Source organism: Perna viridis, chromosome 9 (genome assembly GCF_037379345.1).
Source record: "Perna viridis isolate PV_CMFRI_1.1 ecotype Kerala chromosome 9, ASM3737934v1, whole genome shotgun sequence".
NCBI classification, from domain to species: Eukaryota; Metazoa; Mollusca; class Bivalvia; order Mytilida; family Mytilidae; genus Perna; species Perna viridis.
Window position 1 is genome coordinate 31,934,697 of NC_142453.1, and position 17,012 is coordinate 31,951,708.

The 17,012-nt window shown below is 34.9% G+C and overlaps 1 protein-coding gene across 2 annotated transcripts; it reads right to left on the bottom strand.

Annotated features, from left to right (window-relative positions):
- Positions 1-11,046: 11,046 nt before the first annotated feature.
- On the bottom strand, positions 11,047-16,495 carry LOC148607837 (TLC domain-containing protein 2-like). 2 transcript variants are annotated; one of them, XM_088545780.1, is made up of 5 exons: positions 16,344-16,495; positions 15,632-15,931; positions 13,319-13,401; positions 12,536-12,618; positions 11,047-11,846 (listed from the first exon to the last, which is right to left on the bottom strand). In XM_088545780.1, the coding sequence occupies exons 2-5, from the start codon at positions 15,853-15,855 to the stop codon at positions 11,400-11,402; spliced, it is 837 nt and encodes a 278-aa protein (XP_088401906.1). In that variant the 5' UTR covers positions 15,856-15,931; positions 16,344-16,495; the 3' UTR covers positions 11,047-11,399. The 2 variants fall into 2 exon arrangements, with proteins under 2 accessions (XP_088401906.1, XP_088401907.1); XM_088545781.1 differs by lacking the exon at positions 16,344-16,495 and adding an exon at positions 16,078-16,225.
- Positions 16,496-17,012: the final 517 nt, after the last annotated feature.

Here is a 17,012-nt window from a genome sequence, read left to right on the forward strand (position 1 = left end):
TGATGTCCAATAATCTCGATGTATTACTGGTATTCAATAACAATATAAAAAAAAACTTCTGGCAGGGACTTTGAATTCATAATTCTATTGTAAAAAAAATCGAGCATCAAATGCGGAATCCTTGAAGGCTTTCCAACCTATCAAGTAAACTTCAAATAACAATCAGATAAAGTCGTGGATCGTTATGGTGTAACCATCTTCATCATGAAAACCATTTTTTTTTCACCGAGTCATTCTACCCCGGACGTAACATTTTTTTTAAAACTCAACGGATATTCCTGTCCTAATTCTGACATACATAACATGTATAGAAATATGTCTTTCCTTATGCTATAATATGCTTTAATACACTAACAATATAACTGATCTTTCTGGAAAAAAGAGAATTTTACAAAATCTGTGTCCCCTATTACAATAAGCTTTGTTCTCCACCAAATGGTTCTGCTTCAAAACATTATCAAAAGGATTGAAGATTTTGCATCTTGTAATGTAGATGTTTTTTCTTCAAACCTAAACAACCATCGACTCATTAACTTTTGTCCTGTGTATCAATTCCTACCCATACATACACTTCGTGTGATTAGGATGTGGCAGATAACTACTACCGAGATTCATGCCAAAGGAAATTTACCAAGATTATATGCTTTTACAGAAACAACACGACGAAGAATCTCAGAGACAACTTTGTAGTGACATTGACATTGTAAATGTCCACCGACCACAATGGTTACATACGAGACATGTTCTCACGTGATATAATGCTATGAACAAACACCGCATTTTTGAATAAGGCATTCTATTCAATTACACTATGCCCCGTGCAGGTCCGGGTGTCACAAAAATAGGCTTTTGCAGCAGCGCTAAGCTTGTCGTAAAAGGCGACTAAATAGTTCTCAGAAACCTAGCTAGGGGCTAGGCGCTGCTCTGCCCACAGAGCAACTGGGTTGTGTGCCCCAGGTGGTGGAATGGGGTACCCCTGGCGTGTTACATGCTGGGGTTGTCAGGCTATAATACGGATATTCAACCTGACCGCAAACCATAGTGGTGCACCGGGTTGGGAAAGATGCCACCTTCCTCGCACGTTAAAAAACCCTGCTGTGGTACCCGATAGGAGTAGGAACCTTTGCGCTCTGCCACAGGAGGCTAAATTGCCCGACCCGACCCGACCCTACCCATCTCTCCCTTTTTCTTGTGGCAATCAAAATTTGTTGACACTGTTATCCTTGTGTCCCATCCCTTTTTTCATTTCATCACCATTTCATGTTCATTTTATCATCCCATTTCATGTGCATCGCCTGAACATAGCTGAAATTTTGCTGCTCGGGCGTTAAACCCCAACAATCAATCAATCAATTACACTTTAAGTGTTATCTTTCATTCATATTTCGCTATTTTGACATATCTGAATTAGCTCAATGCTGACGCTTCGGCATTTTTTGTCATATTTTACATAATAAATTCAAATTCATTAAGACAGTAAACCCGAAATGAAGCAATTATGAGTTTTGTCTCAATTATGAATGAGATATCAACAGATTTCGGCTGATTTAAAAGCAGCGTATTATGAGAGTCAGGCAGTGAATGGCACACGAATTTTTTTTCACCCATTTCATATCACAATGCATTCTTTCCCATCTTTAATTTGAGCAGAATGTGCATGATTTTTATATGGACAGCCTCTTAACAATTTTGTTACTTCTGTAAATAGAAAGGAGTTCTTGCAGAATGCATATTATTTAAACAACACTATAAGTATAGGGACTTTCTTTCAAATCCTTATTTTGAATATGTTAGCATCGTCGAGAAAAAAAAATAGAGCCTTTTGTGGTAAGTTGGTGAGCATGCTCAATATACACTTCCGCGAGGTCGAGCTTGGGTAGAACAAAAAATTTTCCTAACGGAAGTGTATACTGAGCATGATCTTGACCTACACTTAGAAATCGATGGTAAAGGAAACTACTGACCAAACTTTACGACAAACGTGATGACTTTTCATTCAGAATTGTCAACTTTCCTTTCATCTGTGGCAACATCCCTTCGGCTCCTGCGTATGGAGTGTTCATATCAAAACTCATACGTTATGCCAGAGCTTGCCGAAACTACGCAGACTTTTTGTATCGCACTAGAACTCTAACAAATAGGCTTCTGGAACAGGGTTATGTTGCTACAAGATTGAAGTCGTCACTACAGAAATTTTATGGTCGTCATCATGAACTCGTGGATCGTTATGGTGTATCCATCAGCACCATGGAAACTGATTTATTCAATGGGTCATAGTTTTCCTTTCCTCGTTTGTCTACCCCGGACTTGACTTTTTTATGAGCAACTCGGCGGGTGTTTCCAGAAAAGCAGAGGACGCTTACCCTACCTGTGCACCTGGTCCATGCTCCCAGTTTTTAGTGGAGTCCGAGTTGCTCATTTACTTTTGTTACTTTGTATGTATGATTTTAGTTACTTTATGTTCTTTGTTGTGTAAGTCTGTTTTCCATGTCTGGTCTTTGTCCCTGGATTACATTCTTTTGATTACCACTATAACCTTGGTTCACTTGATTACTCTACGTATGCTCATCGACTACCTCAACGTTAGCACAAAAGGGTCTATTACCGAAATAATCAGTAAAGTATTTGTAAACATGACTTCTTCGTTTATTCGGAAGAAATAAAACTAAGTACATTGTATTTCACTTCACTATTTATCGTATGTTAAGAAACAATTTATGAAATATGAACATATATGTAGAACTGAAGAGACAAAAACAGAAATCATATCTGTTTGTATCACATTGTAAAATATGATTTTCAAAGCACTAGATAGAAGCCGGGTGGAATGTTCACGTTAAGCTGCACACCTTTCTTATAAAATCTTCATTAAATATTATTTAAAATAGAATAAAAAATTAAGAAAACGACCAAAAACTATGTTTGACTTCCTCTTTTCACGTAATTTCTACACACTTAAGGAGGTAGACCTAAGGTAAGGGACACAACTCTTAAAATCATTGGAACGTTTGTATTCAGGCTCTTTATATTAATCTCATGTAAGCATCAAAGTAACTTGGATTGATTTCATTCTGTTTCAAATGAAAGCTTGAAATGCTTTGATGAAATTATATTGATACAAACATATCACTGATTTCAAGAGTTATGTCCCTTACCATAGGTCTACCTCCTTAAATTCGTACTACAAGTATTTCACAGAGGATACGAATCATGGTTGTACTTAGTCTCATGTAAAACATTTGCAGTCATCTCTCCAAAAAAAAAATCACCACTCCATTTTAATTTTTTGAAACGAATTGATAAATATATATTCACATGTAAATATGAATTACTCAATTTTTTATTCCAATGATATGAACTGATAAATATGATCAAGCTCTTAAGAGGACTTTTATATGTTATATATGTCTTAGACAAGACAAAGACTTTATACGTTTGTTAAGCGTGTTTTTATTGCCCGAATCGTTTCCATTGAAGCTTCATTCCTTGTATTGCGCATGGAAGGACCCCTCGGTGATTGATTTGGCCATCTATTACGATATTTTTTGTCTTTGGGTACTTCTTGTTTACCATTTATTTTTGGATCTGCATCGTTCTTATGCTGCACATGAGAAGTTAAATTAATCTTGAAACACCGAAACACATGTAGAGAATACCAAAATTTGTTTGTCATACAGCTGTTTGTTTGTTTGAACAGAAAGATGATATTTTTCAGAGCTTGCCACAATGGTTTAAAAATGAGAAGGACTGGCTTTGAATGTATTTCTTTCAAATATTGCATAGCTACGTTGTTTTATTTGAAGTTTAGCATATTATGTTTTGTTGTGTGCCAGGTTTGAAATCGACCCCTAATGTTAAGAACAAAGATATATATAAAACGAAAACCTATTGATGAATATGCATCTAGCAAAACGAAAGTTCATTGCATGTTATTTTTCGTTTTCGGGATGAATTAATATTTTCAAGAATTTTTAGTTAAATGTTTTCAAGTACTACTTTCAAATGTTGGTATAACATATGCTTGATTTGATTTCTAATTTGCGTTTAAACTTCATATATTCTGTGAACGTTTTATTTTCCGGAAGACAGGACGGTATTGACACGTATATATTGTACGTATATGGCTTTCTTATTGATTGTATTTTAAGTACCATTCTTTGTAATATTCAGGCAATAGGTGGCACATTATAATTCTCAGTTTGGGTCTTTTGTGCCTCAAATATATTCAATACATCTAGAAAACAACTGAAAAGCTATTTAAATGTATCCTGAAGCATATGTGACAAAGATAGTTTTTGACTTCTCATATATGGAATTCTGCGGGGGAAAATTTCAATACTGCATTTCAACTAAATTTGACAAGTCAATGTCTTAAAAAGGCAAACATTACTAACACTTGTATGGTTATTTCTGGAGGTTATTAAGCAGAAATACTTGAATAATGCAATACAATCTCAGCGTTTTTTTTTCTTCATGTGCCACACCTCAAACACGTTGTCTGATTCTTGACAGAGAAGTACATAAGACTGAAAATTATGGATTTTATATATTACAGGCCTTTTGTCTGATACGCGTTTGCTTGTATGAATGACAGAAACCGTTTACTAAAGACTATTTCATTCAAGTATAATATTTTACCAGTACCACAAAATTGGCAATTTGTTTCCATGATGATCTTTCCTGCTTCTGTAATCAGAAAAAAAACCAAACAAATGAAAAGTACCTGTTAAATCAATTTGTTCATGGTAGTGTTGTTAAATTTTGTATGTAGTGTACTGCACTGGATCAACCACCTTGTTCTGTACAACGCTACGATGTCAGTAAATACTGCAGACGTTAATCATTCTTGTCCTCCAAGGTAAGGAGCTGATATTATTGAAACTGCGTCTAAAGAGGATGACGCTTAACCAACTGATGCCAATATTTTTACTCTTTTTTAGTAACAAAAAGTGCCTAGTAGAACACCCGTACCTTGTACGAGACAGGAAGCTCCACAAAGGTAGTAAAAGAAATCAGATATTATTACTGAAGCAAGATGGGATCACAGCGGATCTGTAACATTAAGTTCAGTATATTTCTCTTTATCTGACTATCAATAAATATGACCATTACATGGAATTTGCGCAAAAAAAAATAATAATAAAAAATCAAGATTTCATGCAAACAAATATTTTTTTCCAATTTTAGGGGGACGTGTAGGTGGGTTCTATCCTGTGTGAACACACACCTGCTTATGAAATTGCAACTAGTCAATAAAAAATGTTACCGTTGGCGCGACTAAAAGCGAAATGCCAAAATATAACTATGGTAACAGAGTCATGCACTCAATAATGATGATGATGACGAGGGAAATGACAACTTATATGAACAGATATATCACATAGTGGAAGGAGCCCAAAGTAGGATGTCTGAATGCCAAGATACAATTCACCTTACAAATCTAAATGATAAAAACATACATTTATTATAATTAGAATTGAGAAATACATTTGCAGCACTAAAGGGGAGGAAGAAAGAAGTAATATTATCAGGGATACATGTGACGAAAAAAGAACTGATGATGCACGATCGAAGGTCGAAGAAAGGCGAAATTTGAATGAAAAAGAGCACAAAAGAATGATATACCCCAAGTACCCGATCAAAAGGTAAAAAAATACCATTAAGCAAATTTAAAAGAGGACGTAAATTAAGTCTGAACCAGTAAAACACGCAAAATAGGAATTTCCTTACCAAGTTTAAGGAGGTAGACCTAGGGTAAGGGACATAACTCTTGAAATCTCTGATATGTTTGTATCATTCAAATTCGCCAAAGCCTATGGAGCTTTCATTTGAAACAAAATGAAATCAAAGTCATTTTAATGCTTACACGAGACGGGTGTATAATGCTTAATACGATCGTTCCAATGATTTGTATGAGTTATGTCCGTTATCCTAGGTCTACCTCCTTAAACAGACGGAAATAACACTTCTGTTGAATAGACCAGAACCAGACTAGTCGGTGACCTTACATCCAGGAATAGTAACTAAACATAACGATGGACAGTATAAAAACATGATATCAAGAAAGCCTGTAAGTAACTTTAAAATGGAAAATCAGCTGTTACAGTGGTGGATTAAAATACCACTTCAGGTTTTTGAAGATTGAAGAGAAAAGATCGTGAATGTATATCCATATCTCAGAATATCAAACTAGTAGTATACCTACACAAAGAGGGAAAGGGCTACCTGTCAAACTGCTTAAATAGAAGACTTAAGTTATTGCAAAAATATAGCAGCATTTTTCATCTGCAGTTAATCAGAACGATTCTTTGTAAATTGATACTGAACAGTATGAGAGATACAGAGAAAGAAACAGTTCTCCATGATAAACAGGAAAGCTTGTACCGACGATAATGAATTATCTCAAATCTCTGAACAATTGTGGAGCAATCAATTGAATTGCGACAATAATATTTATTTTAAGGTGAAACAAGAACATATACTCTCTCCCTTCTACATCGACTGTATTACTTAACAGGAAGCTAAAATGAACGGACTCAATAGAACAGAATGCAGAAAGCCACTACCTTTCGTCCCACCAGATACAGAACATCAGAATCAAATTACAAGAAGATAAGTCTGAAAACCAACAACAAAAACAAAAAGCATGAACATTAAAACTTGAAATGGTGGATCAGCGTCGGTTGGAGGGGAAGAGTAATCAAGGGAACCAAGGTTATAGCGGTAATCAAAAGAATGTAATCCAGGGACAAATACCAGACATGGACAACAGACATACACAACAAAGAACATAAAGTAACTAAAATCATACATACAAAGTAACAAAAGTAAATGAGCAACTCGGACTCCACTAAAAATTGGGAGCATGGACCAGGTGCACCGGTAGGGTAAGCGTCCTCTGCTTTTCTAGAAACACCCGCCGAGTTGCTCATATAAAGTCAAGTCCGGGGTAGACAAACGAGGAAAGGAAAACTAAAGGGAAGAATAGGGATCTTTCATATACTTAGGCAGTATAATAAGGAAGACCGGAAGCAGAAATAAGAAAATAACGTCATGCCTTTGCAAAGCCTAGGCCAGTATGCATAGCAAATGGAATATCATATAAGATTGTAAACATTACCAGTAACTGATACATGAAACACCTGAAATAGGCCCTTTTATGTATTCATTGAAGGACGAAGACCACTAAGTTCAAAATAGGTAATAGTATTGCTAAATCGGCTCTCTTCTGTGGATATGAATCCTACAGGCTATAACAAAACATTCCGGTATTTTTCAACAGCGTACAAACCAGGAAACAACAGCAGATTACAAAAAAGGTCAAGCATGGCAAAGGATTGGTAAAACCTTGGGAAAAGCTAATACAGAATTCCAAGATAGGCATTGAAATCGATGAAAATACAGGAAACAGAGCAAACAGAGCCACATCTAGATATCTGGAATACAATAAGACTGAAAGAGCTGGAAAAATTGGCAAGAATGTAATGTGACAAGAAGACAGTGATTTGGAGAACGACTGTAGCATTCCGTGCTTTACAAGAAACAAAGAGGACTTGAATAAACGGAATAGCATCAAACTTATGTACCTACTACTGAGGAAAATGATGCAAGTTTTCACAATTTCCATTTTTAACAGACAATACTTTACATATTTATTGCAACTAAATACACACAAAAAAGATGATTGAAAACCACAAACCGTTCTTCTCTAAAAAAAAAAAACGATAGTTGTTTGATCGGGCCATGTATTGGATTCCACTGAAATTAAATATGCCAAAGATGTTGTCAATATGTTGAAAGTTTCGATCGACAACATATTTGTCCGGAATGGTCGGTGTGTTTTCCAACACACAGTCGGCATTCAAATGGAAACAAATTGTGCCCCGCGGACCTATTCTTTCACCCTCATAAATCTGACTTCATGGCTGATCTTATCCAACATAAGAAACATATATTAGGCAGATCCTTTGATCTCAATCTCCGCTGAATATATGACGTTTCCTAGATTTCATATTGAACTCCTGGATCGTTATGATGTATCCCTATAGGTTACAGACCACCAATTCAGCCAATGAGCATTTGGAACGTACGCAAAAATAGTCCTACGCAGAAATTACCCCTGTTCCTGATAGTGCTGTGAAAAAAGTTCTCATCTTATTTAAAAAATTTAAACAGTTTCTGAAAGGAAAAACATTCCTGTACATTTTAGAGGTGCATTTTGCTTCTTGTGGTGTGAAGCCTAATCTCCATAATGATTTCTAAATATACCCCCATCTTGTGAAAACACTGGGATTTCCCATACTATTTATAGACACTTCACTTCCGGTGACCAGTACTGCACTGCAAGTCTGCTAAGCCCACATGCCATTCTGAGGATTGTGAGCTGACATATGTAGAATCATGCTGATATATAGTCCTCTGCAGGTTAAAGTTAAGGTAAAGTCCAGAGAAGCCATTGAATATTGTGAAATTTGCATAGGAGCCTATGGGAAGTGGAATTAGTGGTTTCTAGCCTATATACCATGAGAACCGAGTTATTCGCTGTGTCATAAAACGAGAATAGGTATGGTATATATGTTAGAGACAAAACCTCCGTCGAGATGGAAATGTCAGCCAAAAGGCACCCATTGGTCTTCAATGAACGACGATGAAATCCTCATATCACTGGGCATGCTGCAGCTGGTCCCAAAACATTATTATAAACATGTACAGCAAAAGAGTTGTCCCTATATAAGTACCATAAAAATAAACTAAAGGTGACAACGAAACAAGTCATGCAGAGGCCAGAAATTCGCAAAAATGCGGCAGAGTTAAAGTTTTATGGCGTGATCACAACCCCCTCCTTTAAAATCTGGCCACCGTGGGAAAAATTATACAATTAAACACACATAAAATCAGTTAAAAAAGGTTTGAGTGCATTGTTACATTGGAGATAAAGATACTGAATATAAATTACACAAATGTACAAGCTAAGGACTACTAACAGTTAACTGACATGCCAGCTCGAGACCAGTTAAAACCTACAAAAAGTCATATTCCCATCGTATGTAAAATCAATCGCAGTGCTTTTCATGCGGTGTTCAGAACACGGTACATCATAAGTCATATAATAAGGAACCCATGGCAAGCCAAAAACTGCTTAAAAATGTAGACCCTATGAGCAAATCAATTTTCATACCAAAAATTGCTATCCTTAACAATTTGACAACAATATCATAACTATATTTCTTACGAATAAGCATCTTCAACGGTTTGGTTAACTTATTGGGCCAATATCGAGCTTTCCTTGCTTTGTGTAGAATATTACCGTAAAACAAATGGCGAGAGATACCTGCACGTATTAACCCTTTCCAAGAAGATCTGTATTTAAAGAGTGATTTCCTTGTATGGGTTGAACAATTTTGTGAATGTTTTTAGAAGCTTGTGATACAGAATTTCTCGGTTACATACAAATCCGAAACATTGTTACAAATACGAGCAAATCAAACCAGTTGTGATAAACACCATTTGATAGTTTGCTTTTTCTCCTTCCACAAACCCGGACATGTCATTTAACGAGTAACTCGGTGGGTGCTTATAAAAAAAAAGCAGAGTACGCCAATCCTACTGGTGCAACTGGTTCATGCTTCCAGTTATAAGTGGAGTACAAGATGCAACTTTATTTCCGTTTCTTTTTGTGCGTTATCACTGTTATCATCTTCTTTGTTGTACGTGTCTACTTTCCCTGTTTTGTCGTTATTTCTGGATTTTATTATTAGATCATCGTTCTTCGAATCCAGATTCCCTAGGATTTCTTTTTGCAATGTCGATGTAGTGGAATCTGTATGTCTATTTTTTCCTATTCATTATGCATGAAAAATGTCTAAAAATAGTTATAGGTAGTTACAAAGTAAATTATGTAAGAAATAAACTAGGTTTGAGATGCCTGCTATATTTCTGCAAAGTATTTACATACGCGTAGTATGTCTTTTTGCCAAAAAGGCTTTTAATACATCTTTTATACCATTCTCTGTTAAGATCGTGTCCGTCTGTTCATACTCTTGTGACAAATGTCTTAGCTTTAACATTTATGCCTTTTTAAATTTTGTATACAACTCGGGCATATTTATTGCTATCGTGTCTCCTTGTTCAAATTTCAAGCTAATCTCCTTTTTATTGTTAGGCGTTTTTTTTCATTTACAGGAGGGTTATGAGTGCATGTGGTATCCTACAACTGTGACATCTTTCTGTTTAATTAGTTACAATTTTTTTTATTTAAGAATCACTGGGTCGATACCACTGCTGGTGGACCTGATGTCCCCGAGGGTATTCACCAACCCAGTAGTCAGACTTGTCTGACCCCGAATAATATTACATATTATCTACCCTTTTTATGAAATTTTGCAGTATTCCAAATTTAAAAATACGTAAAACACAGAGGCTTCATTCCTTGCATTGCAGATGGTAGTACCTTTCGGTGATGGATTTGGCTTCCTCTTTCGATTAATTTGGTTATGAGTACTTCTTGTATACAACTAATATTTTGATTATGATCTTCCTACGTATTTGATTTTAATGCTGCTGATGAGAGGTTAATCCTTGAAACACGTGTACAGCATATCGAAACTTACAATATATAAAACTGGTATTTTTTGTATTTTAGAAAGACCCACTTCATTATAATAAAGCGTGTTAATCCCCACAAGGAGTACGTTTTTTTCTGTCAACGTGATCGACCTGCTCTATATGTTCACAGAAAAGCAAATATCACTAACCCTGTCGCTGGAGCTTGTCTATGTGTGTCCTTTATTTGTGGTGAGCTAGTTTCCAATTATGATTTATTCTCCAATTTATTCTTTTCATGGACTTTTTTGTCTAGACGTTACAAATTTTAATATTATTTAAGTCGACTTTTTTTCATTGAGTTTCTGGAAACCTAGTTATAAAATTTTACTGAAATCAACAAACTAATATTAAAATTATCGCACGAAAACCAAGTGTCTATGGTGGACGACAGTGCCATATAAATTTTGCGGTCGTATAAAATATAAAAACAGTAACTAGATATGAGAGTAAAAAATAATATGAAACCTAAACAAACAAAATTATAAATATAATCGGATGTAAACTGATAAACATAAATACACATGGATAGAAAAGACTCCATCCAGCTGTGGTTTACATAGACATGGTCCGTTATTCCAAAGTTAGAAGTTAAGAGCTAAATATGTTTTGTTTGTCCATTAGAAATACGTGTTAAGTTGGTTACTCTATCAACAAATCATGTCCGTTATTTTGAAATTACAATGTCCTAAAAACTCTATGAAGAATAATCTGTTTATCTCACGAACATCACTAAATAAGGCAAGTTTTTTTAACATATCTCCTATTCTCTATTAGTCCTGGCCAGCATAATGATATTATGCTTTTTTTGATGAACTCTCGACTAGACAACCATTATCAGTTATGATGCCATTTTGTCTTGAATTTAATTTTTTCGATTTTCCTTTTCCGAACCATCCTTTCATAACATCTGATTGTACTAACCTCCAGAATAGTATAACATTAATCACCCCACCTGTCGTCAAAGTAAAGGCAAAAACGGTAATATAAACCAAGCTGACTCTGTCGAAGTCTAAATATAACCCAGCGAATACTCGTCCAATCGGGAGTAAACGGCACGTGACAAACGTCAACAAATTAATAATAGAGACGATCTGGAATGTCCAGGTTTTATATCCGACATTGCACATTTGTAATAGTTTCCTTAAATGGAGGAAAATGCTATTTATTTCTGCCATCAGAGCTATTATATTATATCCTATACATCGTCTTATACTATAATTGTAGACAAACGACGAAACTATCTGCAATCAAAGAAAAAAAGAGTATGCATGCAAAATGTTATGCCTTTAGCGACAAAAACGTGCACAAAATGCCATGTGAAGTCCTTAAACGCTTTCTAAATAATTCTTTGTATCATTTTGCAACCACTGGGTCGATGCCATTGCTGGTAGACCAAAGGTCCCCATAGGCATCACCAAACCAGGTATATATATACCTATGTGGTTTTATTCCTGTAATGAACATGGTAGAACCTCCATGGTCTGCATTTAAATTCCTTTTACGATATTTTTGGTTATGAGTATGTCTGATATACAAAAGTTTTTCGATTAAGGACTACATGTATATTATGGTTCTAATGCTGCGGCTAAAAAGTAACTTCTTGAAACACACGTAGAACTTGTATTATACACACATTTACAATAATTGTGTGCTTTGTATTTTTGGATATCCTGAACTAGTAAGATATTGATGTTAAATAAAGACTTAAATGTACAAAGAAAAGCACATAAACTATTTATTTATTCAACTTGAAGGGAAATTAGGACAATTTCCGAATTATACTGGATTTTATTACGTTTTGAGCAAAGTTCACAAGTCTACTGTGTAAATTAAACAGCAATTCTGGTCCGACTCAACGAGCCAACGAGTTATGGCCCGTATGTTTAAATCACGTGATCATTGAGGAGTTACATGTACCTCCCATACTTACTATTATATGGTGAAGAGTTACCTCCCACAGTTCCTTCAACTTTTTACTTTGCAGCATATCAATAAAATCGTATATGAAGTATCCTACAAAACAACAGATAAAATTGTGATAATTGACGCGTGTTAACGGCTAGTATAACATGCCCAATTTTTTCTGTGAAATATTTTCTTTGAACTTCAATAGCATTACTACCAAAGATGTACTCCCCATTCATCTTCGGTACAGGGATTAATCAAATGTGTAGTAAAAAGAAAGGTGTAAATTCTATGTAGCAAATCCGGAGCATGCACACGGTATCATGATTCAACTAATTTTATCTGTTCTTCTGTAGCTCCCATTGTTTGACTCTCTAACATTTTCAGGTCTTCTGTTTGCAGTACACATTTTTTTTTGTCATTTTGCAAAACTCGTCTGAATATAGCTGAAATATTGCTGCTCGGACGTTAAACCCCAACAATCAATCAATCATTTTGCAAAACATATACTATAATGTCGTTAATAATGACGTCATATTACGCTGTTAGTTATAAATCTTAAAAAGAAAGGTGCAAGTCCGGAGCATGTACACGGTATCATGATTCAGCTAATTTTATCTGTTCTTCTGTAGCTCCCATTGTTTGACTCTGTAACATTTTCAGGTCTTTTGTTTGCAGTACACATTTTATTTTGTCATTTTGCAAAACATATACTATAACGTCGTAAATAATGACGTCATATTACGCTGTTACGTTATAAATCTAATAAAGGTGTGAAATTCAGCTACAATAAAGAGACACAACTAACCCGCTGAGAATGGCACTATCAGGTAAGAGAACTTATTGATGTACTCTACTGGGTCACGGAGGAGGTCAGGAAACAGGACCAAACTGTAAAAAGATGCAAAAAATATCACAGTTACATGGATCACGTAGATGTGCTTAGTCCAATAAACAAGACTTTCTTCACGTGTTCTCTGTTGAGGTGTAGTAAACTGTTTACCACTTATTGTGAAGGATCAAAATCAAAGACCTGCGTAAAGTCTTACATTTTCCATTATATGTCTACATTGGTATTAGGGTTCGTAAAAGCTGCACAATTCATTTTAACGTGTAAAATTCATCATTCCTTGAGGTACAGTTTCAAAGAGATCCTTCACTTGTTTCCAACCCCTTTTGGTCCTCATTCATGAAAATATGTTTTTCTGGTTCCTTTTTTTTTGCCTCTTTATTTCTGAACGTTTCAAGTCACACAACCCAAAATAACTCGACCTTCCCCTTGTGGTATGACACCTTGCAGTACAATTTCTAAGAGATTCATTCACATTTACTCAAGTTATTTTTTGGACATCAGAAAAAAAAGTTTGTTTCTGTTCCCCTTTGGCCCCTTAATGAATCAAGTAACAACTCCCAAAATCACCCCGGTCATTCTTTATAAGTTATGGCATCAAATAGTTAATCTTTTTATATTTACTCAAGCTATTATTTTGCCATAAAATGTCAACGAACGACGACGACGCAGACGACAGCATAATACCAATGTACGACCACATTTTTGCAGTTGTATAAAAACAAAAGATAAGACAAAAAAGCAATAAATAATTTTAAACACACACACACTTACACACGCGCATACACAATGAGAAAACAAAAAACATAAAGAAGACCTATATAACAGGGTACAGTGTAACGTTAGAAACTTGGCATCGGTCAGAATCAAAACATTTAGTATATACATAAACGGTGGGTATAAAGTTCTTATCTTGTCGTCATGAAAGACATCGGTCTATATTATATATTAACGATCAAATATACTGCATATAAATGTATCCATTACACAGCAGTCAATTCAGCCAGATCTTTGGGACAATTAATCATGCATCAATAATATCAAACAAAAAAACTTGTTTCATATTATGCAACCTAATTAGCCTCTTTTTTTAAATTTAAAACAGCTGCAGTTATTTCATATAAGTAAAAAATATGTGAAATAAATAGATCTACGATTAAAACCGGTATACTGGGTTCGAGTTCGATAACTTTACTGGAACTGGATATTAAAACATGTAGAACAGGTGGAGCCAACCTCATAGTTAAACGGATGGAGTCAACCTCATAGTTAAACGGATGGAGTCAACCTCATAGTTACATGCACCTCCAGTAATTTCCAGTATAAAAGTACGTTACTTGCTCGTAATTTCTCTCCAAAATCAGGCAAAATTTCAGGATCAATGTTTTACTTGCAATATTGTAAACCTGACACGACTTTTTTTTAGAGTGGGTTGAAATTCGGATGAGTCTTTTGTTTTGGTCAGTTACCATCAAAGTTTGTCATTTTTTCTAAAAGAGGATATGTGTTCTCATTACACTTTCTATTACGAAAAAAAAACTGTATAAGTATCTTATAGTTCTTAGTCAGAATTTTGTTTGTTTTGTTCTTTTTTTTGTTTTTTTTTGTTTTTGTTTTTTTCAATTTTTTTTTTTGGGGGGGATAACTAAGTCAAGAGCGTCGTCAACGTAAATAAAAGACAATTTGCAATGGGCTATGAAGGGCTCAATAATTGTAAATCTTAAAATACAGTTTTGTTAAGACTATATTTATAGTAGATGGCAGTATGGCAGTTAAGGGTCTTGCACACTGTAAATTTTCAGGATATTAAAAATTGATTAGTTCTGGATCGGACGGAAGGAAGCCTTCCTTATCAATCAGGCAACAATGACACATGTTTTCCTAGATAAATTTCGCCAATAAATCGGTACAAAAAAGGTTAATATTCCTATAACTTACATGATTATTTATGAGGCATGTCATCGTATGTTAACTACACATCATACAATAGTCATTTTCAAACACTTAGTACACTTAACAGTATCATAAGTACAAATTATATTTAAGTCACACAATTTTGTTGAAACTATAAATGTGTACAGGAACTTAAATAATATCTCTTAACTTCGGGATTCGGCTATGGAGTTTCTATTGTCAATGGGCGCACTTAACCAAAATAAGACAATTTAGATAAAAAAAAACAAAAAACAAAAAAACAAAAAACAAAAAAGTTGTACAGCGTTACTTAGAGATTTTTTTTTGTTTAATAAGAAACACCAAAGCAATACATACCAGAGAAGATCCCAAGTTCCACAAAGCAATCCATGGACCCAAGATACTGCAATATTTTGCCATTTCCAGAACTCGATATCTTTTGACACAAAACTAGGTTTGCCGTATTCTTTCAGCAGTTTTCCGATGAAATAAAATGATACTATACTTAATCCACAAACAAAGTTCCCTTCCCATACACTGACTGAGTCGGCACCATCACCAACAAGTATCTCACGCGCCATTGTATCTACTAGCAACACTCGTCGGCTATCATGACAGAATTATTGGTTTTTCTCTGTTGACGGTCGGGAAAATAATCTGCAAATAGTATGAATCAATATAATTAAAAATGAAAGAAAATAAATTTCCTCTATCGACTAGGTGGCATTTTTTCCATAAACTTTCTCAACCGACACGGAAGATTAAAGTGCGTGAACAAAAACAATGTCAAATTTAATACTCACTACTTGTGATTTTTAATCATAATCTCAGCCTTCACATTCTGATTATTCTATAACTTCCCAGTGAGGTTAATGTAAGCGTTTGTTTTGTTACTTATTTTAGCAGTTGTGGTTTTAAACAAAAATGAATCGTTGGGGCTTACCAGGGAAATCTGCAATGCCAGTGGTAATAATGAAGTCTTGTTATTTATATCAGGGTATTACTATTTTTAATTATATTGTTAGCATTCAAAGCTGCTTTGAACAAAAGAAATTATACTAAAACTGACCTTTAAGGAAATGTAGAGTCCTTGCCTGCCGACCCGTAATTATAAATGTACTTTACTTTGTGCACGCGTTTCTGTTACTTGATTGAAGTTACGGTGGTATGTGCTTTTACAAGTTAAATATAATCGTTAAAACTTTACAGGTGAAATACACAAACACACAATTGGCGAAACATGTAATCCCGAACGATAGTTTTGGGATTTAAACAATCAACGAACTCCAGTTAAAGACAAGAACGCCAACCTTTTGTAAAGAAAATTAATAGGTCTTATTAAAGTATATCTAAAGATGGTTCACTTAATTGGAGTTCCAAAACTAACCACGGGTTCTTGTAAAAACATGCACACTTTCCTGCGTTCGGGTAGTCTTTTTTCAAAGTAAATTTTATTATTACAAGGGAGTAATCGTCGCCTCTGGTGCATGTTTTTTAAAAACAATTCGTGCTTAAACTTATCCAACTATTCAAGTTTGCCGCATAAAATTCAAGTGGGTTAAGTTCCAACAGGGGAGAGAAATGAGAAAACTTGTACGCCCGATTTTTTTCAAAAGAAAATTAATGCCCAGCTTCATCAGATATTTTATTATCGTATTTTTTTTTTTCGTATAAAATGTTCTTACTAACTAAATAATGTCAATGCTGTGTGTCGGTATTGTACTTTACTTCCTGTAGA